Source organism: Mobula hypostoma, chromosome 30, assembly GCF_963921235.1.
Source record: "Mobula hypostoma chromosome 30, sMobHyp1.1, whole genome shotgun sequence".
In the NCBI taxonomy this organism is placed as follows: Eukaryota; Metazoa; Chordata; class Chondrichthyes; order Myliobatiformes; family Myliobatidae; genus Mobula; species Mobula hypostoma.
In genome coordinates this window covers 12,589,155-12,616,000 of record NC_086126.1, presented here as the reverse complement: position 1 = coordinate 12,616,000, position 26,846 = coordinate 12,589,155, and the positions used below count along the sequence as shown (strand labels likewise).

The 26,846-nt window shown below is 55.0% G+C and overlaps 1 protein-coding gene across 1 annotated transcript in view; it reads left to right on the top strand.

The window, feature by feature from the left end:
- Positions 1-18,917, top strand: part of LOC134339547 (serine/threonine-protein kinase MRCK alpha-like) — a 120,903-nt gene extending 101,986 nt beyond the window's left edge. The window contains exons 28-36 of the mRNA XM_063036161.1: positions 318-914; positions 3,674-3,771; positions 4,233-4,317; positions 5,646-5,766; positions 10,070-10,187; positions 10,472-10,601; positions 16,230-16,376; positions 18,274-18,332; positions 18,565-18,917. Coding sequence (XP_062892231.1) covers positions 318-914; positions 3,674-3,771; positions 4,233-4,317; positions 5,646-5,766; positions 10,070-10,187; positions 10,472-10,601; positions 16,230-16,376; positions 18,274-18,332; positions 18,565-18,573 — 1,364 coding nt within the window. The 3' untranslated portion in view covers positions 18,574-18,917. The remainder of the gene's footprint in view (positions 1-317; positions 915-3,673; positions 3,772-4,232; positions 4,318-5,645; positions 5,767-10,069; positions 10,188-10,471; positions 10,602-16,229; positions 16,377-18,273; positions 18,333-18,564) is intronic.
- Positions 18,918-26,846: the final 7,929 nt, after the last annotated feature.

Below are 26,846 nucleotides of genomic sequence, written 5' to 3'. Positions count from 1 at the left end.
CGGGAGAGAGAGAGGGAGGGAGGGAGCTGAGGGGAAGGGTGAGGGAGAGTCAAGGACGTGGGGACCGAGGGAGGCTTGGGGTGCCGGGGGAGGGAGAGAGAGCTGAGAGGGTGGAGGTGATGGATGGGAGGGGTGGAGGGAGCTGAGCGAGTGTCGAGGGGTTTGGGATGAGGAACGTGGAAGGAGACGAGTGAGAGTGGAGGTGAGGGGAGGGGTGAGAGTGAATTGAGGGAGGATTGAGGATGGGGGTTGAAGGATGTGTGACTCCCCTCTCTGACCTCCCCTCCCTCCCTTCCCCTCATCCCCTGCCGTTGCAGAGCTGACCCTGCTGGGAGACAGGAAGCGGATTCACCTGGTGGTCCCCGTTCCGGGCTCGGACCTGCTGGCCGCCATCTCCGGCCGGGGCCGCTCCCTCCGCCTGTACAGCCGCGAGGAGCGGCGGGCCCCGGAGGCGGGTGGCGGCGCCAAGGTGCCCGAGGGGCGGGGGGCCCAGCTGGTGGCGGCCGGCGCCCTGCCCCAGCCCGGCAGCGGCTGTCTGTGCCTGGCCAGCAGGCGGCAGGTCACCTGCCTGCGGCTGTGCGCCACCGAGCCCCGCTGCCGGCCGCTGAGGCAGTTCCAGGCGCCGGGCAACGTGCAGTGGATGGGCGTGTTCGGGGAGCGGCTCTGCGTCGGCTACCCGTCCGGCTTCAGTCTGTACCCGCTGCTGAGCCAGGGCCCGGCGCAGACGCTGGTCAGCCCGCAGGATCCGACCCTCGGCTTCCTGACGCAGCCGCCGGCCGAGGCGCTGTGCGCCGCTCCGCTCTCCGCGGATCTCTACCTCCTCTGCTTCAGCTCCGTCGGCGTCTACGTCAATGGCGAGGGCCGCCGGGCGCGGCAGCAGGAGATGGTGTGGCCGGCCACCCCTCTCGCCGCAGGTAAGGACCCTGGGGCACTGGGGTTAGAACGGGTGGGTGGGCATGTGTGTGTGTGTCCCATTGGCAAACGGTACGAAACTCTGAGAGCGCGTACCATCGGGCTCAAAGGCAGCTCCCACCCCGCTGATAATGTCTCTCGGACAGACTACTTACATCGATCTCCCAGTCTGTCTAATTGCAGCTCGTACATCGTATTTGCCAGCCTGTAGCGCACCTTCTCCCTGACTATTTATAAATAACAGGGGCACAATTGAGAGCACCCTGACTGGCTGCATCACTGCCTGGTACGGGAACTGTACCCCCCTCAATCGCAGGACTCTGCAGAGAGTGGTGCGGACAGCCCAGCACATCTGTAGATGTGAACTTCCCACTATTCAGGACATTTACAGAGACAGGTGTGTAAAAAGGGCCCGAAGGATCATTGGGGACCCGAGTCACCCCAACCACAAACCGTTCCAGCTTCTACCATCCGGGAAACGGTACCACAGCATAAAAGCCAGGACCAACAGGCTCCGGGACAGCTTCTTCCACCAGGCCATCAGACTGATTAATTCACACTGATACAATTGTATTTCTATGTTATATTGACTGTCCTGTTGTACATACTATTTATTATAAATTATTATTGTCACGTACCCCGTGACGGGTTAAAGAACCAGCAGAAATGGAAAACTGGTATTGCTGTTAACTAATACTATTTATTGGTAACTACGCAATACAGTAATATAAATTCAGATATATCAAACAGGTTAGCAATGATTATATATATATATATATAGAAATGTTTAAAAAACAAGCTTCTTCAAGCCTAGGGGTAAATGGATACGGTCTTACGATGATGAGTAAAGTTCAGTTCAGTTCGTGGTATTGAGTTGAGTAGCAATGGAGAGAGAGAGGTGTTGCGGTTCTCCGAGCAAGCCGATGCTGTCGATTCTTCCCGTTGTCCTCCGAAATCCTTTAGAAGTCACCGAATGTGACCACAACAAGGGGACCATTTCATGTGGTGGAGTTATCAACCCAGGCGAGGGTTGGATTTGGACAGACTAATAACTTCCCACCGGTCACCCCTTTTCCACACTGTGAGAGCCACTGATCGATCCTCCAAAACCCCACCTTTCTGTGGGCACAACAAAGCTCATCCAGTGTCCAAAACCACGTGTGTCTAACAACCAGCTGACCTGGTATTTATCTCACCTCGCTGAACACCAGCTGTCCATCATGTAGCTCCTCCCTTCTCTCTCTGTAAGAACGCAGAAGCTGGCAGTGTCCTTGCAGAAATTCCAAACAAACTGTGAGCAGTCTTCACCTCTCTCTCTCTCTCTCTCTCTCTCTCTCTCTCTCTCTCTCTCTCTCTCTCTATCTCTCTCTTTCTCTCTCTCTCTTTCTCTCTCTCTCTTTCTCTCTCTCTTTCTCTCTCTCTATCTCTCTCTATCTCTCTCTCTCTATTTCTCTCTATCTCTCTCTCTATATATATATATCTATCTCTCTCTTATTCTCTCTCTCTCTCTTTCTCTATCTCTCTCTATCTCTATCCCTCTCTCTATCTATCTCTCGTTCTCTCTATCTCTCGTTCTCTATCTCTCTCTCTATCTCTATCTCTCTCTCGCTCTCTCTCTCTATCTCTCTCTCTATCTCTCTCTCTTTTTCTCTCTTTCTCTCTATCTCTCTGTCTCTATCTCTCTGTCTCTCTTTCTCTCTCTCTATCTCTCTCTCTATCTCTCTCTCTCTATCGCTATCTCTCTCTCTATCTCTCTCTCTCTCTCTCTCTCTCTCTCTATCTCTTTCTCTCTCTCTCTCTCTCTCTCTATAACAAGTTGTTTGTGCTGTACAGCTCTCTCTCTTTTTAAAAGCACAGTTCATAAGGGATAATTCAGGATCCCGTCACACTGTAAATTGCAGATTCACGTTAGGTAAGGATTTTATCCTTTACTGTGTGTTGTGCTCTACACCCTGGTTGGGAGAAACATTGTCCCGTTTGACGGTACACGTGTATATAGTTAAATGACGCAGAAAGAGAGCGCCTCCTGCACGTAGGACGCACAATCGATTCGCCGTGCGATCGATGGGCCGCATGCGCACTGGCCTCGCTCTCGCTATCGATCCGATACGGTACGCTGGCTCCCCCTGCTCTCCCCCCGGAGCAGATTTGGGGTCTGCGTCAACCCTGCGAATCTTTTATTTAGGATTAACTTACCGTTTTAAGTAACAAAGTGCAAACAATTTGAGGGGGCTGGGATCAAAGGACCAATGGGACTTCTCTCTGACGGTCCAGCATGGACTCGATGGGCCAAACGGTCTCCCCAACCTCTGGGACAAGTCAGGCTTCTGTGGTTGAAGAGAGAGGAAGAATGTGGAGAGGTTAAGTGGCGGGGGCGGGGGGAATGTTTCTGTTAGCCACATTCTGTTGGAAGCCGCCATTAAAAAGCATATAAAGACACAGGGAGGGAGGGCGGGCAAGGTGAGGGAGGGGTAGATGGTGGTGAGAAATGGAGACGTGGTGGTTGGGAACATCAACAGGGACCGGAGGGGCTGAATGGCCTGCCTCGTCGCTGGGTTCCTGGAGAGCTGCCCACTCGACCCCTGCCCTTGACTAGACAACCGTGGAAGGAATTGAAAACGACTCCACTCTAACTATTCGTCAGGAGACCTGGTGAATCCCACAACCAAACCCCCGCACCCAAGCCGAGCTTTGTCTCTCTGACCCAGGGGTGTCCGTGTGAGTAGTGGGTGTGTGACTCTATAACTCTCTCCCTGTGTAGCCTGCCGTGGTAACTACCTGACCGTGTACAGTGGGAATACCGTGAATGTTTTCAACGTGGGGACGGCCGAATGGATTCAGACCATACCCCTGAAGAAGGTGACAGTGGGGGGGGGGGCTGGTTGGGGCAGAGAGAGGGGGAGGCCGGGCTGGAGACAGAGGGGAGGTGGCTGGTGCGCGGGCAGAGGGGAGAGACGGAGAGCGAGGGGGTGTCAGGGCGGAGACGGAGAGAGGGGTAGAGAGGGGCGGGACCCATCCGCAGGCAGGCCAGGTGGATATTTGGTCCTGGCCATGGGTGTCCTGGGAACTGGACGGGTCACGGGGTGAGTCTGGTGGGGGAGGGGGATCGGGTAGTGGGTGGAAGGGTGAAGGAGCTGGTGGTGTGGAGGGACGGGGAAGGGGAGAGAGAAAAGGGATGAAGAAGGGGGAGGGGAAAGGGTGGGGGAGTTGGGAGAGGGAGGGGCGGAAGGGTGGGACAGGGAGGGTGGAGGGACAGGGCAGAGGGTGAGGGTTCCATCCTGAACTGACACACCTGCTGAGGGTGCGGACTTGGCCCACAGATGCGGCCGCTCAGCGCTGACGGATCCCTGAACCTGGCGGCCTGCGAGCCCTACCGGCTGGTGTACCTGCGGAGCGAGGAGAGAGGTCAGTCTCAGTTCTCAAACCCCCTCACCTCACGCCCCCTTCCTCCTAACCACTCCCATCTCATCGCCTTCCCTTCCCTTCCCTTCCTCACCCTTCTCCTCCTCCCCTCCCCTCTCCTCCCCCTCAGTCCTCCTCCCAAACCACCCTTCCATCTCATCGCCTTCCCTTCACCACCCTACCCCTTCTCCCCCTCCCCTTCTCCCCCTCCCCTTCTCCCCCTCCCCTTCTCCCCCTCCCCTTCTCCCCCTCCTCTCTTCTCCCCTCTCCTTCCCCTTCAGCCCCCTCCCTCCTAACCACCCCTCCGTCTGATCGCCTTCCCTTTTCACCTCCTCCCCCCTCCTCCCCCCCTTCTCCCCCCTCCTCCCCCCCTTCTCCCCCTCCTCCCCCCTTCTCCCCCTCCTCCCTCCCTTCTCCCCCTCCTCCCCCCCTCCCCCCCTTCTCCCCCTCCTCCCCCCTCCTCCCTCTCCTCCCCCTCAGTCCCCCTCCCAAACCACCTTTCCATCTCATCGCCTTCCCTTCGCCACCCTACCCCTTCTCCCCCTCCCCTTCTCCCCCTCCCCTTCTCCCCTCCCCTTCTCCCCCTCCTCTCTTCTCCCTTCTCCTTCCCCTTCAGCCCCCTCCCTCCTAACCACCCCTCCATCTGATCGCCTTCCCTTTTCACCTCCTCCCCCTTTTCTCCCCCTTCTCCCCTCCTCCCCCTCCCCCCTCCTCCCCCCTTTTCTCCCTCTTCTCCCTCTTCTCCCCCTCCTCCCCCTCCCCCTCTCTCCTCCCCCTCCCCCTCTCTCCTCCCCCTCCCCCTCTCTCCTCCCCCTCCTCCCCTCCCTCTCCTCTCCCCTCCTCCCCTCCCTCTCCTCTCCCCTCCTCCTCCTCCCCCCTCCTCCCCCCTCCTCCCCCTCCCCCTCCTCCCCTCCTCCCCTCCCCTCTCCCCCTTCTCCCCTCTCCCCCTTCTCCCCTCTCCCCCTTCTCCCCTCTCCCCCTTCTCCCCTCTCCCCCTTCTCCCCTCCCCCTCCCTCCTCCCCTCCTCCCTCCTCCCCTCCTCCCCTCCCCTCCCCGTCCCCCTCCCCTCCTTCTCCTCCCCCTCCCTCCTCCCCTCCTCCTCCTCCCCCTTCTCCCCCTCCTCCTCCCCCCTCCCCCTCTCCACTCCCTTCCCCTCCCTCTCCCACCCTTCCCCCTCCCCTTGGCCTCCTCCGCCACCTCGGTCTGTGGGATCTTGCTGCGCATGGGCGGTGAGCGGGCGGGGGTCGCACCCCTCGCCCTTTCCACCCGTCAAACCCGCCTCTGAGCATCTGACTCTCGCCCCACCCGGCCCTCCCCGTTCTCTCCCCCAGGGACGGCCGCCCTCGTGCTCCCCGAGACTCCGAGCAGCAGCCGGCGGCAGATGTATCGCACCCAGAGCAAGCGGCGGTTCGCCTTCCGCATCTCCGAGGTGGAACGAGCGCAGCAGTGGAGGTGAGGGCGGGCCGCGGGAAAAACCGGAAGCTGTCTCCCCCTTCCCCTTGGTATTGTTCCTCGATGCCTCCCCATTCCAGCGGCCCGGGTTGGATCCCAGCCTCCGGCGTGTGCGTGTACGCTCTCCCCGTGACTGCGTGGGTAACCCCCGGGTGTGCATGTTTCTTCCCACGTCCCGACCACAGGTGCGTCGGTGGGTTGGTTGTCCCTTTCGTGCGTAGGTGAGAGAGATAGAATCTGGGGCGGGAGTGTGGGATTTCAGAGGGATGTGGGAAGAATGAAATGGGATTTAGAACACAGAAGCGTACAGCGCGGGAACAGGCCATTCAGCCCACAATGTTGTGCTGTACCAGCTAAAACACAAATGAAAAACACCCTAATCCCTCCTACCTACACCATGTCCATATCCCTCCATCTTCCTCACATCCATGTGCCTATCCAAATGTCTCTCTTAAGAGCCTCTAATGTATTTGCCTCTACGACCACACCAGGCATCCAACACTCTCTGAGTAAAAAACTTACCCCTCACATTCCCCCTCTCACCTTCAATGCATGCCCTCTGGTATTAGGCGTTTCAACCCTGGGAAACAGATACTCTCTGCCCACTCTATCTGTGCCCCTCATAATCTTCTAAACCTGTATCAGATCTCCCCTCAGCCTCCAGATCTCCAGAGGAAAAAAACCCAAGTTTATCCAGCCTCTCGTGATAGCACACGCCCCCTCTAAACCAGGCAGCATCCTGGTGAACCTCTTCTGCACCCTCTCCAAAGCCTCAACGTCCTTCCCACACTGGGGTGACCAGAACTGGACGCAATACTCCAAACGTGGCCTGACCAGCGTCTTATAAAGTTGCAATATAACCTCCTAACTTGTGAACTCAATGCCTCGACTAGTGAAAGCAAGTGTGCCATTTGTGTTAATGGGAACTTGATAGCATGGACTTAGTGGGCTGAAAGGCCTGTTTAGAAAATACAAAGATTAGCTTTATGTGTTATATGTGCACCAAAAACACACAGTGGGATGCCTCACAGGCGTCAATGACCTACAGAGGCATTTGGGGGCAGCTTCTGACACCGAGACAGCACACTCACAACTCACTAATCTACCAACCTGTACGTCTTTGGACTGTGGGAGGAAACCGGAGCACCCGGAGGAAACCCGCGCGGTCCGCGGGGAGAACGTCACAGGCAGTGTCGGGAATCGAATCCTGCCAGTACCCCTGTACCCTGCCTTCAGTTTCAACCTTGCAAAGTGAATCACTTCACACCTCTCCAGACTGAACTGTATCTGCCACGTCTTGGCCCAGCTCTGCCTCCTGTCAGCCTCCTGTTGTAACCAACACCACCAACCTTGCGTGTTTCAGTGCTATGAGGCCGGCCCTTCCTTTACAGTACATGGAGCTGCAGAAAAGTACATCGGAGAAACAGGCCCTTCGGCCCATCTAGTCTGTGCCAAAACCATTTTAACTGCCCACTCCCATCGGCCTGCACCAGGGCCACAACCCTCCATACCCCAACCATCCACGTACCTATCCAAACGTTGAAATCGAGCTCACGTCCACCACTTGTGCTGGCAGCTCACTCCACACTTTCACCACCCTCTGAGAGAAGAAGCTTCCCCTCTTGTTCCCCTTCAGCTTTTCACCTTTCACCCTTAACCCGCGACCTCTGCTTGTAGTCCCACCCAGCCTCAGTGGAAAAAGTTTACCCTATCTGTACCCCTATCTCAGTGCGTTTACCCTATCTGTACCCCTCATAATTCTGTACACCTCTATCAAATCTCTCAATCTTCTATGTTCCAAGGAATAAAGTCCTAACCTGTTCAATCTTTCCTTATAACTCAGGTCCCCCAGACCCAGCAACATCCTTGTAAGTTGTCTCTGTACTCTTTTAACCTTGTTTACAACTTTCCTGTCAGTAGGTGGCCAACAGACTCCAAGTTAGGCCTCACCGACGCTTTGCATAACTTCAACGTAACATGCAATATCTCTCCCTGGATTCAGTGTTTCCCTGCGTTCTCCCCCGAGGACACTGGCCGGCCCTCCTGTGAAGTGTTTGAGGCAGCCCCTGACTTTCTGCTGTTCCCCCCACTCCCCCGCAGGGATTGGCCAAGATCACCCCGGTCCCTCGATGTCCTGGGCTTACAGACCCCTCCTCAGCGACGTCTGCCTATCCCTGATGTCCCGAGATGTCCACATCATTCCGAGATCAAGCATCCAGGGCGTGTTGCCCCCTCCCCTACACCTCCCGATTTGGCGAGCTCGCACACCTGAAGGTTTTGGAGAACCCCTCTCTCTGGGTCTGGGTCTCTCAACTACTGACCACGGCGGAGGTGGCAGCTTCTCGGCAGAGGCTGGCCACGAGGCTACAGACCTATTGGCTATTTTGCCCCCAATGGAGAAGGTGGCTGGGATGCTTTGTGCCTTGAGGACCCTTCCTCCACCACCCCCCCCCCACAGCCCCAAACAGGCACCTCCTCCACCCCGGTGTGAAAGCCTTCTTCCATTTGATGACGTTCACACCCCTCTTCCTCCCCCCCCGCCCATCCCGAATGTTCACGTTCATTTCCAGAGGACTAGAACATCTTTTTTTTTCTAAAAAAGCAGGGATGTAATGCTGAGGGTCTGTAAAGCATTGGTCAGACCGCACTCGGAGTACCGTGAGCAGTTTCAGAAAGAATGTGCTGGCGTTGGAGAGCATCCAGAGGAGGCTCCCGGGAATGAAAAGGTTAATGTAGGAGGCACACTTGATGGCTCTGGACCTGCCCTCGCTGCAGTTTAGAGGAATAAGGGGGGGGAGGAATCTCATTAAAATCAAATATTGAAAGGCGTAGATAGCGGATATGGAGAGGATGTTTCCTATAGTTGGGGGAGTCTGGGACCAGAGAGCACACAGCCTCAGAATAGAGAGACGTCCCTTTTAGAACGGAGATGAGGAGGAATTTCTTTAGCCAGAGAGTGGTGAGAATGTGGAATTCATTGCCACAGGTGGCTGTGGAGGGCAAGTCATTGGGTGGATTTAAAGCGGAAGTTGATGGGTTCTTGATTAGTCAGGGGCGTCAAAGGTTACGGCGAGAAGGCAGGAGAATGGGGTTGAGAGGGGTGATAAATCAGCCATGATGGAATGGCAGAACAGACTTGATGGGCTGAACGGCCTCATTCTGCCCCTGCGTCTCATCGTCTTACAGCCGCAAAGTCAAGTCGCTGCTGGGAGTGTAATACTCCTCTGTAGACTTTAACAGAACCAAACTAACAACACGTTAATGTGTTGTTAAAGGCAGGATGATGCAACAAGAGAAGTCAAAGCCACCGTAAAAGCCAAAGAGAGGGCCTACAACAGAGCAGAAATGAGTGGGAAGTTAACTTTCCCTTCTCCCTAGTAATGGCAACTTCACACACTTCTGCGCCCCCTGTCACTCTCGAACTTCCACCGTACTGCTAGCGCCTTCCACGGTGAAGACGGATGTAAAACACTTGTTTAGCTCGTCCGCCGTTCTGCCTCTCCGGCGTCATTTTCCAGCGGTCCGATATCCGCTCCCGCCCCACTTTTACACCTGGTGTGTCTGAAGAAAGTTTTGCTGTCCTGTTTGCTAGCTTACGTCCGTACTCCACCCTTCCCTTCTCGATGACATTTTTAGTCGCCTCCAGTCCCGGCCCGAAATGTCGACGGTTTACTCTTCTCCGCGGTTGCTGCCTGGCCCGCTGAGTTCCTCAGGCATTTTTGTGCGTTACTCTGGTGGGAGTGGCGGTGGGGGGGGGGTGCTCAGCCGAATAGATCACAGGCACGTCCCTCCCCACCGTCAGTAGTATCTACCGGTCCGACCAAGACCTCAGCGGCGGAGCTGGTTGAAGACGGCGACACTTCACAGCGGCAGTGAAGCCGGAGGAAGTGGAGGTTCCCTCCCCTCCCCCCCCCACCCCACAGTCGTCTCTGAACCCCACATTAAGCAAAGCGGAATAATGTTCTGGCACAGACTAGAAGGGCCGAACGGCCTGCTTTCAGCGCCGTAGTTCTAAAGTCACGCACGGGCGTTCTCCGTTGAGCAAATTCACCTTCGCGCCCGGATTAATTCCCGTGGCCGAGGGGGCGGGATTGTGAGGGCCGGAAGTTCCCAAGTATGTCGCTCCCGGATCACCCCTCTACAGCCACCTGCGGACAACCCACTTTCGGGAGAACATCATCCTCCACATCTCCCCCCTGACTGAACGTCCCCCGGACCCTCTCTCTCTACCCCACCCCACCCCCCACAAGAGCTCTTCCCCTCCCACCCTCTCGGAAGCTCACCTTCTGTTCTCCGCCCGCAGGGAGATGCTGAGCGATCCCCAGGCCAGGTCCAAGCTCATCTCCAACCCCAGCAACTTCAGCCACGTGGTGCACGTGGGCCCTGGGAAAGCCATTCCCGCTCTGCAGGAGCAGCCATCGGTCAGTCACCTGGGGGGTGGGGGCTGGGCGGGGGGAGAGGATGGGACGGGGGAGGAATTGAGACTTCGAGGGGGGAGGATTGGCCATGAGGAAGGTTCTGGGGAGGGTCGATCGTGAGGGTGAGGTGGGAACAGGACAGAGTCCGTCATCGAGGGTCACTGACTACGCGCGCGCATGTGGCTGCGTTTGTGTGTGGGGAGGGGAACACGTACACCCCTGTAAGAGACAGAATCCTTGGGGCTAAGACACTGATTTCCCTCGCGCGTGATTCTCCTCCCCGACAGCCGGTGAATTCTCCGGACGAGAAGGGCCAGCTCTCCTTCAACCTTCCCACGTTCCGGCACCGCAGCAGCACTGAATCTGGGCTGATCAGCTTCCTGAGCAACTACAAGGCCTCCGGTGGGTCAGCAACTGGTACGTCTACAGCCCGGACACGGCCTTGCAGCCCATTCTGCAGCTGTGGGGCTTCCGTCTTTCCATCAGGTTTCTTGTTTTGTGGATGTCTGTGAAGAATACGAATTGCAGGCTGTATTCCCCACACACTCTCTGATATTAAATAGTATCATGTGGTAAACCGTGAGCAATACCAGAAGTAGCGATCTTAACTGAGAAAATGCTCACCCTGTGTACACAGGGGTTGCTTCCGCCCTTTTCATGACCCCCCAGGGGGTGTTTGACTTGATGGTGTTAGTAACGCTATTTCATTTGGGTCTTCGTGTATGGTTGAATAATAGTTCAACTTGAACTTGAGTGAGAGGAAGTTTCACTCTGTGTCTGACCCCAGGAGTGTGTGATGGGACGGTGCGGAGGGAGCTTCACTCTGTGTCTGACCCTGAGAGTGTGTGATGGGACAGTGTAGAGGGAGCTTCACTCTGTGTCTGACCCCGGGAGTGTGTGATGGGACGGTGCGGAGGGAGCTTCACTCTGTGTCTGACCCTGAGAGTGTGTGATGGGACAGTGTAGAGGGAGCTTCACTCTGTGTCTGACCCCGGGAGTGTGTGATGGGACGGTGTGGAGAGAGATTCACTCTGTGTCTGACCCTGGGAGTGTGAGATGGGACGATGTGGAGGGAGCTTCACTCTGTGTCTGACCCCAGGAGTGTGTGATGGGACGGTGTGGAGGGAGCTTCACTCTGTGTCTGACCCCAGGAGAGTGTGATGGGACGGTGTAGAGGGAGCTTCACTCTGTGTCTGACCCTGTCCTGGGAGTCTGTGATGGGATGGTGTGGAGGGAGCTTCACTCTGTGTCTGACCCCGGGAGTGTGTGATGGGATGGTGTGGAGGGAGCTTCACTCTGTGTCTGACCCCGGGAGTGTGTGATGGGACAGTGTGGAGGGAGCTTCACTCTGTGTCTGACCCTGTCCCTGGGAGTGTGTGATGGGATGGTGTGGAGGGAGCTTCATTCTGTGTCTGACCCCAGGAGAGTGTGATGGGACGGTGTAGAGGGAGCTTCACTCTGTGTCTGACCCTGGGAATGTGAGATGGGACGGTGTGGAGGGAGCTTCACTCTGTGTCTGACCCCAGGAGTGTGTGATAGGACGGTGTGGAGGGAGTTTCACTCTGTGTCTGACCCCGGGAGTGTGTGATGGGACGGTGTGGAGGGAGCTTCACTCTGTGTCTGACCCCGGGAGTGTGTGATGGGACGGTGTGGAGAGAGTTTCACTCTGTGTCTGACCCCGGGAGTGTGTGATGGGACATTCTGGAGGGAGCTTCACTCTGTGTCTGACCCCGGGAGTGTGTGATGGGACGGTGTGGAGGGAGCTTCACTCTGTGTCTGACCCCGGGAGTGTGTGATGGGACGGTGTGGAGGGAGCTTCACTCTGTGTCTGACCCCGGGAGAGTGTGATGGGACGGTGTGGAGGGAGATTCACTCTGTGTCTGACCCTGTCCCTGGGAGTGTGTGATGGGATGGTGTGGAGGGAGCTTCACTCTGTGTCTGACCCCGGGAGTGTGTTATGGGATGGTGTGGAGGGAGCTTCACTCTGTGTCTGACCGCGGGAGTGTGTGATGGGACGGTGTAGAGGGAGCTTCACTCTGTGTCTGACCCCGGGAGTGTGTGATGGGACGGTGTAGAGGGAGCTTCACTCTGTGTCTGACCCCGGGAGTGTGTGATGGGACGGTGTGGAGGGAGCTTCACTCTGTGTCTGACCCCGGGAGTGAGTGATGGGACGGTGTGGAGGGAGCTTCACTCTGTGTCTGACCCCGGGAGTGTGTGATGGGACGGTGTGGAGGGAGCTTCACTCTGTGTCTGACCCCGGGAGTGTGTGATGGGACGGTGTGGAGGGAGCTTCACTCTGTGTCTGACCCCGGGAGTGAGTGATGGGACGGTGTGGAGGGAGCTTCACTCTGTGTCTGACCCCGGGAGTGTGTGATGGGACGGTGTGGAGGGAGCTTCACTCTGTGTCTGACCCCGGGAGTGTGTGATGAGACGGTGTAGAGGGAGCTTCACTCTGTGTCTGACCCCGGGAGTGTGTGATGGGACGGTGTGGAGGGAGCTTCACTCTGTGTCTGACCCCGGGAGTGTGTGATGGGACGGTGTGGAGGGAGCTTCACTCTGTGTCTGACCCCGGGAGTGTGTGATGGGACGGTGTGGAGGGAGCTTCACTCTGTGTCTGACCCCGGGAGTGAGTAATGGGACGGTGTAGAGGGAGTTTCACTCTGTGTCTGACCCCAGGAGTGTGTGATGGGACGGTGTGGAGGGAGCTTCACTCTGTGTCTGATCCCGGGAGAGTGTGATGGGACGGTGTAGAGGGAGCTTCACTCTGTGTCTGACCCCGGGAGTGTATGATGGGACGGTGTAGAGGGAGCTTCACTCTGTGTCTGACCCTGTCCCTGGGAGTGTGTGATGGGATGGTGTGGAGGGAGCTTCACTCTGTGTCTGACCCCGGGAGTGTGTTATGGGATGGTGTGGAGGGAGCTTCACTCTGTGTCTGACCCCGGGAGTGTGTGATGGGACATTCTGGAGGGAGCTTCACTCTGTGTCTGACCCCGGGAGTGTGTGATGGGACGGTGTGGAGGGAGCTTCACTCTGTGTCTGACCCCGGGAGTGTGTGATGGGACGGTGTGGAGGGAGCTTCACTCTGTGTCTGACCCCGGGAGTGTGTGATGAGACGGTGTAGAGGGAGCTTCACTCTGTGTCTGACCCCGGGAGTGTGTGATGAGACGGTGTAGAGGGAGCTTCACTCTGTGTCTGACCCCGGGAGTGTGTGATGGGACGGTGTGGAGGGAGCTTCACTCTGTGTCTGATCCCGGGAGAGTGTGATGGGACGGTGTAGAGGGAGCTTCACTCTGTGTCTGACCCCGGGAGTGTGTGATGGGACGGTGTAGAGGGAGCTTCACTCTGTGTCTGACCCTGTCCCTGGGAGTGTGTGATGGGATGGTGTGGAGGGAGCTTCACTCTGTGTCTGACCCCGGGAGTGTGTTATGGGATGGTGTGGAGGGAGCTTCACTCTGTGTCTGACCCCAGGAGTGTGTTATGGGACGGTGTGGAGGGAGCTTCACTCTGTGTCTGACCCCGGGAGTGTGTGATGGGACATTCTGGAGGGTGCTTCACTCTGTGTCTGACCCCGGGAGTGAGTGATGGGACGGTGTGGAGGGAGCTTCACTCTGTGTCTGACCCCGGGAGTGTGTGATGGGACGGTGTGGAGGGAGCTTCACTCTGTGTCTGACCCCGGGAGTGTGTGGTGGGACGGTGTGGAGGGAGCTTCACTCTGTGTCTGACCCCGGGAGTGAGTGATGGGACGGTGTGGAGGGAGCTTCACTCTGTGTCTGACCCCGGGAGTGTGTGATGGGACGGTGTGGAGGGATCTTCACTCTGTGTCTGACCCCGGGAGTGTGTGATGAGACGGTGTAGAGGGAGCTTCACTCTGTGTCTGACCCCGGGAGTGTGTGATGGGACGGTGTGGAGGGAGCTTCACTCTGTGTCTGACCCCGGGAGTGTGTGATGGGACGGTGTGGAGGGAGCTTCACTCTGTGTCTGACCCCGGGAGTGAGTGATGGGACGGTGTGGAGGGAGCTTCACTCTGTGTCTGACCCCGGGAGTGTGTGATGGGACGGTGTGGAGGGAGCTTCACTCTGTGTCTGACCCCGGGAGTGAATGATGGGACGGTGTGGAGGGAGCTTCACTCTGTGTCTGACCCCGGGAGTGTGTGATGGGACGGTGTGGAGGGAGCTTCACTCTGTGTCTGACCCCGGGAGTGTGTGATGAGACGGTGTAGAGGGAGCTTCACTCTGTGTCTGACCCCGGGAGTGTGTGATGGGACCGTGTGGAGGGAGCTTCACTCTGTGTCTGACCCCGGGAGTGTGTGATGGGACGGTGTGGAGGGAGCTTCACTCTGTGTCTGACCCCGGGAGTGAGTGATGGGACGGTGTGGAGGGAGCTTCACTCTGTGTCTGACCCCGGGAGTGTGTGATGGGACGGTGTGGAGGGAGCTTCACTCTGTGTCTGACCCCGGGAGTGTGTGATGGGACGGTGTGGAGGGAGCTTCACTCTGTGTCTGACCCCGGGAGTGTGTGATGGGACGGTGTGGAGGGAGCTTCACTCTGTGTCTGACCCCGGGAGTGTGTGATGGGACGGTGTGGAGGGAGCTTCACTCTGTGTCTGACCCCGGGAGTGTGTGATGGGTTGGTGTAGATACAAACCAGTGACTAACACAATTACTACACTACAAATACACATCAAAATAAAATGTTTCGATCTCTGTCAATGATAACAATTACCCCCCGCTGAGCCCAACGGTCCCGGAACGCCTCTAAGGTCACCGTGGACTGTGCGTCCCAGGCACGAATATACCCCCTAAACATTGCCAGGCAGTCTACCCGGGCAGATCCTCCCACCACCCGTTCCCAAGACCCACGGATGGCTGATTTCGCCAGCCCCAGGAGCAAGTTGACAAGGACATCCTCATCCCTCTGTGCCCCCCCCCTTTACTGGATGACCGTATATAAATAGGGTGGGGCTAAAATGCAACCAGAAGGCGAGAAGCAGCCCACGCAAATACGCAAAAAGGGACTGCAGTCTTGCACACTCCGTGTACATATGGTACACGGTCTCCTCCAGCCCGCAGAAGTAACACATGGCTGGGAGATCCCCGTACAAACTAAAGAACTTCTTGCAGGACACCTCTCTGTGCAGCAGTCTCCAGCCCAGATTCCCAGGTGGAAAGACCGACCGCCATGGCGTGTCGGGACGGTGGACAAGGGCCAGGAAGTGGAGGGTGTGGAGCAGCAGCCCATAAAGGTACCTCCTGCCCTCATCCCTGAATGGGATTGTGGGTGTCGATGAAAGACGGCTCAAGTTGTGTGGATTCAACTCCCGGGTAGGGCTGCGGGGCCTGGGCCCGACGAGCAGCTCAGCTTGAGTCGATCCACACACCCGAACCGCACTGACATCTGTTGAGGCAGGGCAAGGGTCGGCCAGGACCCCACCCTCTGCCAGAGAAGGGGATTCCCGGCCTGAGGCGACCATGTTCCAGACTCTCAGTAGGTCCTGATAGAAGCCGGGCAGGCTCCACAAAGCAGCACGGCTGACGCCCGCCGGTGGTAGCTGCGTATCTTCGTGAAGACAGCGGCCCCCACGGAGGAAGAAAGTCGCCAACACGTGCCACCTGGGAGGGTGCTCGGCGTACAGGAATCTCTGCAGAGTCCTGAGGCGGAGAGCCGCCAGTCGTGTGCGTACACACACCAGCGACTGTCCGCCATCTCCTACTGGGAGACTCAGAACTGCTGCAGAGACCCAGTGCTTCCTGTTGCCCCAGAAGAAGTCCACTAACTTCCTCGGCATTCTCATGACAAAAGGGGCAGGGGGGGCCAAGGTGACCATCCAGTACCACAACATGGAGGCCACCAGCTGGTTTATGACCACCACCCTGCCTCGATAGGAAAGCTCCCTGAGAAGGCCTGACCGGCGCCCCAGCCGGGCCATGACTTTCATCTCCACGTCCTTCCAGTTTGCCAGCCAGGTCTCCCCAGAAGGACTCAGGTAGACTCCCAGATAGAGGAGACGTCTGGTGCTCCGCTCAAAAGCTCTCATCTCCTCCGGCAGGGAGTCCTCCCCGACAGCCGGTGAATTCTCCGGACGAGAAGGGCCAGCTCTCCTTCAACCTTCCCACGTTCCGGCACCGCAGCAGCACTGAATCTGGGCTGATCAGCTTCCTGAGCAACTACAAGGCCTCCGGTGGGTCAGCAACTGGTACGTCTACAGCCCGGACACGGCCTTGCAGCCCATTCTGCAGCTGTGGGGCTTCCGTCTTTCTATCAGGTTTCTTGTTTTGTGGATGTCTGTGAAGAATACGAATTGCAGGCTGTATTCCCCACACACTCTCTGATATTAAATAGTATCATGTGGTAAACCGTGAGCAATACCAGAAGTAGCGATCTTAACTGAGGAAATGCTCACCCTGTGTACACAGGGGTTGCTTCCGCCCTTTTCATGACCCCCCAGGGGGTGTTTGACTTGATGGTGTTAGTAACGCTATTTCATTTGGGTCTTCATGTATGGTTGAATAATAGTTCAACTTGAACTTGAGTGAGAGGAAGTTTCACTCTGTGTCTGACCCCAGGAGTGTGTGATGGGACGGTGCGGAGGGAGCTTCACTCTCTGTCTGACCCTGAGAGTGTGTGATGGGACAGTGTAGAGGGAGCTTCACTCTGTGTCTGACCCTGGGACTGTGTGATGGGATGGTGTAGAGGGAGCTTCACTCTGTGTCTGACCCTGGGAGCGTGTGATGACATGGTGTGGAGGGATATTCACTCTGTGTCTGACCCCGGGAGTGTGTGATGGGACACTATAGAGGCAGCTTCACTCTCTGTCTGACCCTGGGAGTGTGTGATGGGACGGTGTAGAGGGAGCTTCACTCTGTGTCTGACCCTGGGAGTGTGTGATGGGACGGTGCAGAGGGAGGTTCAGTCTGTGTCTGACCCCGGGAGTGTGTGATGGGACGGTAAAGAGGGAGTTTCACTCTGTGTCTGACCCCGGGAGTGTGTGATGGGACGGTGTGGAGGGAGCTTCACTCTGTGTCTGACCCTGGGAGTGTGTGATGGGATGGTGTAGAGGGAGCTTCACTCTGTGTCTGACCCTGGGAGTGTGTGGAGGGAGCTTCACTCTGTGTCTGACCCCGGGAGTGTGTGATGGGACGGTGCGGAGGGAGCTTCACTCTGTGTCTGACCCTGGGAGTGTGTGATGACATGGTGTAGAGGGATATTCACTCTGTGTCTGACCCCGGGAGTGTGTGATGGGACACTGTAGAGGGAGCTTCACTCTCTGTCTGACCCTGGGAGTGTGTGATGGGACGGTGTGGAGGGAGGTTCACTCTGTGTCTGACCCCGGGAGTGTGTGATGGGATGGTGTGGAGGGAGATTCACTCTGTGTCTTACCCTGGGAGTGTGAGATGGGACGGTGTGGAGGGAGATTCAGTCTGTGTCTTACCCTGGGAGTGTGAGATGGGACGGTGTGGAGGGAGTTTCACTCTGTGTCTGACCCCAGGAGTGTGTGATGGGACGGTGTGGAGGGAGTTTCACTGTGTGTCTGACCCCGGGAGTGTGTGATGGGACGGTGTGGAGGGAGTTTCACTCTGTGTCTGACCCCGGGAGTGTGTGATGGGACGGTGTGGAGGGAGCTTCACTCTGTGTCTGACCCCGGGCGTGTGTGATGGGACGGTGTAGAGGGAGTTTCACTCTGTGTCTGACTCCGGGAGTGACTGATGGGACGGTGTGGAGGGAGCTTCACTCTGTGTCTGACCCTGGGAGTGTGTGGAGGGAGCTTCACTCCGTGTCTGACCCCGGGAGTGTGTGATGGGACGGTGTGGAGGGAGCTTCACTCTGTGTCTGACCCCGGGAGTGTGTGATGGGATGGTGCGGAGGGAGGTTCAGTCTGTGTCTGACCCTGTGAGCTCTGTTTGTGACCCCTGGAGTGTGTGATGGGACAGTGTGGAGGGATCAGTGTCTTTGCCTGTCCCTACCAGGAGAGTGTTGAATCAGGAGACAGGATTGTTTGGGTTCCAATTAGACTGTTCCTCTGACTGTCTGGTACTGCTGTGTGTGTGTGTGTACATACAAAGAACAGACAGTAAACCCCGATATCTCTGCAGGCTCTTCCAGCAGTCATTTGCCACGGAAACAGATATCCATGGATTCGACCTCACTCGCGGTAAGACTCCTGTATGGTTGGTGGGGGTGGGTACGATATAAGGGAGGGAGGGAAGCTCTTTGGGAGTAGAATGTAGCCCACGGGAGGGTTTGCCAGCACAATGAGTCTCACCCTGTCACTCTCTCCCCCCTTCACCCCTCTTCCTTCTCATCGCCTCTTTCTCCCCCTCCCCTTTACTTCTCCTCACTTCCTCCACACACGCACACCTTTCACGTGATTTTCTCTCCCGCAGGACTTCTAACCCCGCCCGCCTCCGAGGGACATCCTGCCCCTTCCGGGGCGAGGGGAGCCGGCCCGCGGACCGCCGCAGACTCCGTCCGGACCGTCCTCCGCCTGGCCCGCATGCGGCGACCCTCTCTCAGTGGCAGCTGCACGTTCATCCTTTGCCCGTGAGCCGGACGGTCCCCGGGCTCAACTCCGGTGACTGCGGCCGCCAACGCTCCCCCTCGATTCCTTCTTCAAACTGCGCCGACCAGACATCACTCTGAGCAGGAAAGTTTCACACAGCCTGTAAACTGCGCGGCACTTTAAATGTCTTCTTTTGTAATATGCATTTTGTGACTATTAATAATGAAAACTGAAAAAAATCACATACTTCTGTTTTTTTTTTGTTTATTAATTGGTACAATGAAATAACGTGTGAAATCCCCTGGTTTCTTGGCTGCGTAAATTTAGGAAAGACGCTCTCCGGTACCGTGAACTCGTGAGATTGAGACGAGCAACACTCACAAAATTGCTGGTGAACGCAGCAGGCCAGGCAGCATCTCTAGGAAGAGGTGCAGTCGACGTTTCAGGCTGAGACCCTTCGTCAGGACTAACTGAAGGAAAAGTTAGTAAGAGATTTGAAAGTGGGAGGGGGAGGGGGAGATCCGAAATGATAAGAGAAGACAGGAGGGGGAGGGATGGAGCCAAGAGCTGGACAGGTGATTGGCAAAGGGGATACCAGGCTGGAGAAGGGGGAGGAACATGGGACAGGAAGCCTAGGGAGAAAGAAATGGGGAGGGGAGCACCAGAGGAAGATGGAGAGCAGGCAGGGAGTTATTGTGAGAGGGACAGAGGGAGAAAAAAAGAGAGAGAAAGGGGAAAAAATTTTTTTAAAATAATAAATAAGGAATGGGATAAGAAGGGGAGGTGGGGCATTAGTGGAAGTTAGAGAAGTCGATGTTCATGCCATCAGGTTGGAGGCTACCCAGACGGAATATAAGGTGTTGTTCCTCCAACCTGAGTGTGGCTTCATCTTGACAGCAGATTGAGATGAGCCGTGGATTTGTGTGGATGCTGTGTAATTTGCTGCCACGTTACAAACTGGTGCCACGAGCTAACAGACTACACTGCATACAGTTAAAAGAACTCTATCTATAAAGCTTAACTTAAGCCTCAGTAAATAAAACAAAAAAGGGCCCATTCTAATTAAACAAGCTGGAGCTGATCTTGAACTTCTCTGTCGCTCGCGCACTGGGCCCTCGGTCAGCATGAAAGCGCACGCCACCTTCCGAACGTCGCTCGCAATCCCTCTCGAGGAAACGGGTCTCCCACCGGGTCGTATGCCACGACTGGTTCTCTCCAGCGTCTTCCCTCTTCATCTCCCACTGAACAGAAGTTCCTTAGTGTCCCTCACCAGTTCCACCAACCTGATTGGATGACACACATTCCTCATAATCCCTTATCGTCGATAGTAACCCAGACAGGCTGACTGCTCTTGCAGAACTGCTACATGAAGTACATACAGCATAACAGTAAAGATGGGAACCAGGGCATTATATGTGCAACAAAGACAAACTTCCGCGGTTCGGAAATTTTTTCCCATCCAGAAGACCATAAGACAAAGGAGCAGAAGTCGGACATTCGGCCCATCGAGTCTGCTCCGCCATTTTATCATGAGCTGATCCATTCTCCCATTTAGTCCCACTCCCCCGCCTTCTCACCATAACCTTTGATGCCCTGGCTACTCAGATACCTATCAATCTCTGCCTTAAATACACCCAATGACTTGGCCTCCACTGCTGCCCATGACAAAAAATTCCATAGATTCACCACCCTCTGACTAAAAAAATTTCTTTGCATCTCTGTTCTGAATGGGCGGCCTTCAATCCTTAAGTCATGCCCTCTCGTACTAGACTCCCCCACCATGGGAAACAACTTTGCCACATCCACTCTGTCCATGCCTTTCAACATTCGAGATGTTTCTATGAGGTTCCCCCCCCCTCATTCTTCTAAATTCCAAGGAATACAGTCCAAGAGCAGACAAACATTCCTCATATGTTAACACTCTCATTCCCGGAATCATTCTAGTGAATCTTCTCTGTACCCTACCCTCTCCAACGTCAGCACATCCTTTCTTAAATAAGGAGCCCAAATCTGCCCACAGTACTCCAAGTGAGGTCTTATAGAGCCTCAACATCACATCCCTGCTCCTATACTCTATTCCTCTAGAGATGAATGCCAACATTGCATTCGCCTTCTTCACTACTGACTCAACCTGGAGATTAACCTTAAGGGTATCCGGCACGAGGACTCCCAAGTCCCGTTGCATCTCAGAACTTTGAATTCTCTCCCCATTTAAATAATAGTTTGCCCGTTTATTTCTTCTGCCAAAGTGCATAACCATACACTTTCCAACATTGTATTTCATTTGCCACTTCTTTGCCCATTCTCCCAATCTATCCAAGTCTCTCTGCAGACTCTCTGTTTCCTCAGCACTATCGGCCCCTTCACCTATCTTTGTATCATCAGCAAACTTAGCCACAAAGCCATCTATTCCATAATCCAAATCGTTGATGTACAACGTAAAAAGAAGCGGCCCCAACACGGACTCCTGTGGAACACCACTGGTAACCGGCAGCCAACCAGAATAGGATCCCTTTATTCCCACTCTCTGTTTCCTGCCAATCAGCCAATGCTCTATCCACGTATGTAACTTTCCCGTAATTCCATGGGCTTTTATTTGTTAAGCAGCCTCATGTGCGGCACCTTGTCAAAGGCCTTCTGAAAATCCAAATATACAACATCCACTGCCTCTCCCTTGTCTAGCCTACTTGGACTTTCCTCAAAAAATTGCAATAGGTTTGTCAGGCAGGATTTTCCTTTAAGGAATCCATGCTGAGTTCTGCCTATCTTGTCATATGCCTCCAGGTACTCTGTAACCTCATCCTTGTCAATCGACTCCAACAACTTCCCAACCACTGATGTCAAGCTAACAGGGCTATAATTTCCTTTTTGCTTCCTTGCCCCCTTCTTAAATAGCGGAGTGACATTTGCAATCTTCCAGTCCTCCGGAACCATGCCAGAATCTATTGACTTTTGAAAGATCATCGCTAATGCCTCCCCAATCTCCACAGCTACTTCCTTCAGAACACGAGGGTGCATTCCATCTGGTCTGGGAGATTTATCGACCTTTAGACTATTCAGCTTCCTGAGTAATTGTGACTGCACACACTTCTCTTCCCTGCCACCCTTGAGTGTCCGGTATCCTGCTGTCTTCCTCAGTGAAGACTAATGCAAAATTCTCGTTCAGTTCCTCCGCCATCACCTTATCTCCCATTACAATTTCTCCAGCATCATTTTCTATCCGTCCTATATCTACTCTCACCTGTCTTTTACTCTTTATATACTTGAAAAAGCTTTTAGTATCCTCTTTGATATTATTTGCTAGCTTTCTTTCATAGTTCATCTTTTCCCTCTTAGTGACCTTCTTAGTTTCCTTTTGTAAGCTTTTAAAAACTTCCCAATCCTCTGTCTTCCCACTAATTTTTGCTTCCTTGTATGCCCTCTCCTTTGCTTTAACTTTGGCTTTGACTTCTCTTGTCAACCACGGTTGCATCCTTTTTCCATTGGAAAATTTCTTTTTGGGAATATATCTGTCTTGCACCTTCCTCACTTCTCGTATAAACTCCAGCCACCGCTGCTCTGCCGTCCTTCCCGCTAGTGTCCCTTTCCAGTCAACTTTGGCCAGTCCCTCTCTCATGCCACTATAACTTCCTTTACTCCACTGAAATACCAACACAGTGGATTTCGGCTTCTCTTTTTCAAATTTCACAGGAACTCAATCATGTTATGATCACTGCCTCCTAAGGGTTCCTTCACCTCAATCTCTCTAATTACCTCTGGTTCATTACACAATACCCAATCCAGTACAGTCGATCCCCTAGTGGGCTCAACAACAAGCTGTTCTAAAAAGCCACCTCACAGACATTCTACAAATTCTCTCTCTTGAGATCCAGTGCCGACCTGATTTTCCCAATCCACTCGCGTGTTAAAATCCCCCACAGTGATCATAACGCTGCCCGTCTGACAAGCCTTCATTTCAAATCAATTGTCTATAAACACCACTCAGATTAATTTCACATCCAGATGAAAGATACGTCTCAACCCTCATTAGATCACCTAAAAGTCTCATCTACTTCTGGACTCGCACTTGATCAAATTTACGTTCGAGGCTTGAAAAATGTTCCAACGAGGTCAACACTTCACCACTGTCCTCTGCTCATGTCCTGTGGTTTCTCCCCCAACCCTCACAGCGACCTGTACAGTTATTAGATTTGACCTGATGGGTGTCCGTTTCATTCCCAGTAAATTCCTCAGGGCTGAGGGAGCGCCGCATTTGCCGGCGGGGGCGGGACTGTGTGTTCTCGCGGAATCGACTGTCCTGTAATCTAATCCCCTCTTCTTCCCGATGGTTACCAAAACTCCAGCGTCCGGTACTGGAAACACAAAGGGAATGTTCTCCCCGGGAGCTACTGCTCTTGGCCGGCGTCCCTAAACCACACGAAGTCCGTGCCAACCTTCAATGGCCCACTGACTCTTATCTCAGTTTTTTGGAGGTGGGGGGGGGCAATAGCCAATTAACCTATCAACCGGTGAGGAAACAGCAGCACCCGGGGGAAACCCACGTGGTCACGGGGAGAACGTACAAACTCCTCACAGGCGGCGCCGGGGATTGAAGCCTGTTCTGCAAAGCGCTGTGCTGACCGCCAGCTTACTGCGCCGCTGTTGTGCACCCCGGCTCCCGTCTCTGGATGAACGGGAGGGTTGGAAGGGTTGGGGGGGGAGGGAGCCGGTGGGAGGACACGGAGGGAACGGCTGGTGTGATCCGGCAGAGTTAGCAGAGGAGTGGGGAACAGCGCCGGCCCCGTGGAGAGGGCACGGGGGAGTTCCGAGGTTTCCGACCTCGGGATGGCTGTTGCTCCCTCCGAACACTGCCGGAACCGTAAGACCATAAGACGTAGGAGCAGAATTTGGCCATTCGGCCCATCGAGCCTGCTCCGCCATTCCATCATAGCTGATCCCGGATCTCACTCAACCCCACACACCTGCCTTCTCGCCATATCCTTTGATGCCCCGACCGATCAGGAAACGATCAACTTCCACCTTAAATATACCCACGGACCTGAATTCCACCGCAGTCTGTAGCAGAGCATTCCACAGATTCACTACTCACTGGCTAATAGAAAAATTCTCCTTACCTCTCTTCTAAAGGGTCGCCCCTCGATTTTGAGGCTGTGCCCTCTAGTTCTGGATACTCCGTCCATGTGAACAGAGGGGAGGTAGGAGGAGGAGGATATGTGAAGGAATAAGGAGGGAGGAGCATGGCGACGGGGAGAGGGAGCAGGGAGCAATACGATTGATGCAAGCTTTTTGAAACCTAGAACTATTGATAATCAGAACCCCGTCCATTGCAACTTGGTGTCATCAGAAAAGTTGGAGAACGGTTTATTGAAAGTTGTTTTATTGCGACAGCCGCTCTCTCACTCTTATACATACACACACACACACACACACACTCACTCAGCACGCAGCCGAGTCCTGTCTCCCAGCGCAGTCCGCGTACCCGCACTCGTGGCGGGGCTCCTCACGGAGCGGGCACCGATCATCGTCGCTGCTCGGAGGGCGTGCCACGGCGTCCCTGGACAGAAACTGCCAGTCACACGACAGGAAAAACAGAGACCCCCAGCTCCCCCCACCCCGCCAACACGCTACGTGGGCACACACCGAGATAGCCCATGGCACAGGCACGCTCCGGCGCGTTTACCCTCACAACACAACATACATCGACACCAACACGGGCATACGCCAACAGCACACGTTGACAGGCTGAAACGCACAAGCATACACCGACTCGCTGGCAAACTACACAGGAACATTTCTGTTCCATGTAGGGAATCAGCCAGGGTTCCTGCTCCCCGTCACTGACCGGTCACCCCTGGGTCAGAGAGAGAGGGGGGATCAGTCAGGGTTCCTGCTCCCCGTCACTGACCGGTCACCCCTGGCTCAGAGAGAGGGGGAATCAGCCAGGGTTCCTGCTCCCCGTCGCTGACCGGTCACCTCTGGGTCAGAGAGAGGGGGAATCAGCCAGGGTTCCTGCTCCCCGTCACTGACCGGTCACCCCTGGGTCAGAGAGAGAGGGAATCAGCCAGGGTTCCTGCTCCCCGTCGCTGACCGGTCACCCCTGGGTCGGAGAGAGAGGGGGAATCAGCCAGGGTTCCTGCTCCCCGTCACTGACTGGTCACCCTGGGGTCAGAGAGAGAGGGGGATCAGCCAGGGTTCCTGCTCCCCGTCACTGACCGGTCACCCCTGGGTCAGAGAGAGAGGGGGAATCAGTCAGGGTTCCTGCTCCCCGTCGCTGACCGGTCACCCCTGGGTGAGAGAGAGAGAGGAATCAGTCAGGGTTCCTGCTCCCCAATCCCTGACCGGTCACCCTGGGTCAGAGAGAGAGGGGGAATCAGTCAGGGTTTATAAGACCAGAAGACGTAGAAGCAGAATTAGGCCATTTGGCCCATCGAATCTGCTCTGCCATTCAACCATGGCTGATCCTTCTATCCTTCTTCTTTCCCCTCCTCAACCCCAGTTCCCGGCCTTCTCCCCGTAACCTTTGATCTCACGTCCAGTCAAGAACCTATCAATCTCTGCCTTAAATACACCCAACAACCCGGCCTCCACTGCGCACATGGCAACAAATTCCACAAATTCACCACCCTTTGACGAAAGAAATTTCTCCACATTCCTGTTTTGAAAGGGTGCCCCTCTATCCTGAGGCTGTGCCCTCTTGTCCTAGACTCCCCCACCATGGGAAACATCCTTTCCACATCTACTCGATGTTTCAATCAACATTCGAAAGGTTTCAATTAAATCTCCCCCCATCTTTCTGAATTCCAGTAAGTACAGACCCACAGCCATCAAACGTTCCTCGTATGATAACCCTTTCATTCCCAGAATCATCCTTGTGAACCTCCTCTGGATTCTCTCCAATGCCAGCACATCTTTTCTAAGATGAGGGGCCCAAAACCATTCCCAATATTCAAGGTGAGGCCTCACCAGTGCCTTATAAAGCCCCAGTTTCACATCCCTGCTCTTGTATTCTAGACCTCTTGAAATGAATGCTAACATTGCATTTGCCTTCCTCACCACAACTTGACCTGCAAGTTAACCTTCAGGGTGTTCTATACAAGGTCTCCCAAGTCCCTCTGCATCTCAGATTCCTGGACTTTTTCCCCATTTAGAAAATAGTCCACACATTTATTTCTAATATCAAAGTGCATGACCATGCATTTTCCAACACTGTATTTCATTTGCCACTTTCTTGCCCATTCTCCTAATCTGTCTAAGTTCTTCGCATCCTATCTGTTTCCTCAACACTACCTGCCCCTCCACCAATCTTCGCATCATCTGCAAACTTGGCTTGGCAATAAAGCCATCTATTCCATCATCTAAATCATTTATATACAGCTTAAAAAGAAGTGGTCCCAACACTGACCCCTGCGAAACACCACTAGTCACTGGCAGCCAACCAGAAAAGGTCCTTGTATTCCCTTTGCTGCCTCCTACCACTCAGCCAATGCTCTAACCATGTTAGTAACTTTCCTGTAATACCATGGGCTCTTAACTTGGTAAGCAGCCGCATGTGTGGCACCTTGTCAAAGGCCTTCTGAAAGTCCAAATATACAACGTCCACAACATCCCCTTTATCTATCCTACTTGTAATCTCCTCAAAGAATTCCAACAGGTTCATCAGCCAGGGTTCTTGCTCCCCATCGCTGTCTGGTGACCCCTGGGTTAGAGAGAGGGTCAGCCAAGGTCCCTGCTCCCAATCACTGGCCCGTGACCCCGGGTTAGAGGAGAGGGAAATCGGCCAGGGTTCTTGCAAGGACAAACTCTCGTCGGGGGGTTGGGCTACAGCCGAAGTCCCTGCCCGGTGCCCGGTGCCTCCTCCCAGCCTCACTCACCAGCTGCCGGCCTCCGACTCGTCCTCCAGGTCGACGAGCCGAAGGTCGCCCCGACCGCCCGCTGCACCGAGTTTCAACACCAGCTCTTTGTCCAGCTGTAGCCTCCGCAGGACCCTGGAGAAGAGGCGGTCGACGGTCCCGCGGATGTTGTTCTGCGGCGGAAAGGAGAGGAATGCGTCGGTCAGAGTCGGTTTTAGCACCATCTCAACAGGGTAACGAACAAGCCCCATTAAACCCATGCGAACAATTAACCCTACTAGCCCAGCATATAAGTGAAATTACGAAGAAAGCACAG